Source organism: Piliocolobus tephrosceles, chromosome 7, assembly GCF_002776525.5.
Source record: "Piliocolobus tephrosceles isolate RC106 chromosome 7, ASM277652v3, whole genome shotgun sequence".
NCBI classification, from domain to species: Eukaryota; Metazoa; Chordata; class Mammalia; order Primates; family Cercopithecidae; genus Piliocolobus; species Piliocolobus tephrosceles.
In genome coordinates this window covers 146,900,372-146,902,657 of record NC_045440.1, presented here as the reverse complement: position 1 = coordinate 146,902,657, position 2,286 = coordinate 146,900,372, and the positions used below count along the sequence as shown (strand labels likewise).

General features: G+C 52.6%; 1 protein-coding gene across 1 annotated transcript in view; it reads left to right on the top strand.

Moving 5' to 3' along the window:
• MROH6 (maestro heat like repeat family member 6) overlaps positions 1–1,055 on the top strand; it is a 30,316-nt gene extending 29,261 nt beyond the window's left edge. The window contains exon 10 of the mRNA XM_026449716.2: positions 1,009–1,055. Coding sequence (XP_026305501.1) covers positions 1,009–1,055 — 47 coding nt within the window. The remainder of the gene's footprint in view (positions 1–1,008) is intronic.
• The last annotated feature ends 1,231 nt before the right edge of the window (positions 1,056–2,286 follow it).

Here is a 2,286-nt window from a genome sequence, read left to right as displayed (position 1 = left end):
ATTTTTTTTGAGATGGAGTTTCGCTCCTGTTTGTTGCCCAGGCTGGAGTGCAATGACGTGATCTCGGCTCACTGCAACCTCTGCCTCCTGGGTTCAAGCGATTCTCCTGCCTCAGCCTCCTGAGTAGCTGGGATTACAGGTGTGTGCCACCACGCCCAGCTAATTTTTTTGTATTTTTAGTAGAGATAGGGTTTCACCATGTTGGTCAGGCCGGTCGCAAACTCCTGACCCCATGATCCACCTGCTTCGGCCTCCCAAAGTGCTGGGATTACAGGTGTGAGCCACTGCGCCCGTCCTATCTGCTACTTATAGGGCACTAGTCCCATTCACGAGGGCTCCACTCTCATGACCTAACCACCTTCTAGAGGCCCCACTTCCTGATACTATCACACTGACAGTTTGGATTTCAACAGATGAATTTAGCATGTGGGGGCGCACACATTTCGTTCTCAATGCTCTGCATGTGCTGGGCATGGTCCAGCAGGCCACCCCCGGCTGTCACAAGGTAGTGGTCACAACAGTCTCAAGGGAAACACGACGGGGCACAAGTGCTCATCAAGCCACCTGGTGGGAAATTTCATCCCATTCATTCTCAGAGTCCTCTCATGGTCACCCATGTCCTGGCACATAGGTCACTCCAGCGTCACCCATGGGCTTGTCTCCAGGCCACTCGCAGGCTGCCTGGAGGGATAGAGGCAGACACTCTAGTGAAATGATCAGCTGGGAGAGCTGCAGTGGGAGCGAAGGAAGAGGAGGGAGGAGGGAGGATAGACAGGACTGGGTGGTGCTTGGATGGAGTCTGCAAGGCAGCAGGAAGCAAAGATGGTTTCACATGGATTCCGCCTCTCCTAGATCCATCTGGGCTAGGTGGGACTCCTGGCTGGGGCTCCCATGGCCTGAGTCGGCCTGTTCTACTGCCTTGACTTCCCAGCCTCCATTCATTTGCCCTTCTGCTTGGGGAGCCAGCCCTCTCCAGCCAGCAAGCTGCCTTTGCCACTGCCACTGCAGAAGCCCTCACAGTGCCCATCACTGTATGTGGGGTGGAGTCACACTAGCCTGGCTAGTGCTGGCCTTAGGAGCAGGACAGAGGCAGGCTGGGTGGAGGCCATGGATCGCGTCCTTACCTACGTGCACAGGTGTCTCTTCAGAGGCACCATGCACGGAGTCCTCTGCTTCACTGTTGCCATGTGTTTCATGTCTACATATGTTAGAAACCTCAATATCTTATTTTTGCTGTAGCTCCTTGTGTTTTACAGAAAACAAAGAGAAAACATTTTCATTTTCTTTTTTTCTTTTTTCTTTTTGAGACGGAGTCTCACTCTGTTGCCCAGGCTGGAGTGCAGTGGCCGGATCTCAGCTCACTGTAAGCTCCGCCTCCCGGGTTTACGCCATTCTCCTGCCTCAGCCTCCCGAGTAGCTGGGACTACAGGCGCCTGCCACCGCGCCCAGCTAGTTTTTTGTATTTTTTAGTAGAGACGGGGTTTCACTGGGTTAGCCAGAATGGTCTTGATCTCCCGACCTCGTGATCCGCCCGTCTCGGCCTCCCAAAGTGCTGGGATTACAGGCTTGAGCCACCGCCCCTGCCAAAAAATTTCATTTTCTAACACTTCTCATTTCCTACACTCTTTCTTCTTGTAGATCTGAGTCTCCATATTGTATCCTCTTCAGCCTGAAGAAATTTCTTCTTTTATTTTTATTTTTTTGAGATAGAGTTTCACTCTTGTCGCCCAGGCTGGAGTGCAGTGGTGCCATCTTGGCTCACGGCAACCTCAGCTTCCCGGGTTCAAGTGATTCTCCTGCCTCAGCCTCCTGAGTAGCTGGGATTACAGGCACCCCCCACCGCATCCAGCTATTTTTAGTAGAGACAGGGTTTCACCATGTTGGTCCGGCTGGTTTCAAACTCCTGACCTCAGGTGATCCACCCACCTCAGCCTCCCAAAGTGGTGGGATTACAGGTGTGAGCCATTGCAACCGGCCTGAAGAACTTTGTTTCTTTTCTTTTCTTTTTTTTGAGACAGAGTCTCACTCTGTTGCCTAGGCTGGAATGCAGTGGCGCGATCTTGGCTCACTGCAACTTTCGCCTCCCGGGTTCAAGCGATTCTCCTGTCTCAGCCTCCCGAGTGGCTGGGACTACAGGCATGTGCCACCACACCCAGCTAATTTTTTTGTATTTTTAGTAGATGGGGGTTTCACCATGTTGGTCAGGCTGGTCTTGAACTCCTTACCTCGTGATCCACCTGCCTTGGCCTCCCAAAGTGCTGGGATTACAGGTGTGAGCCACTGTGC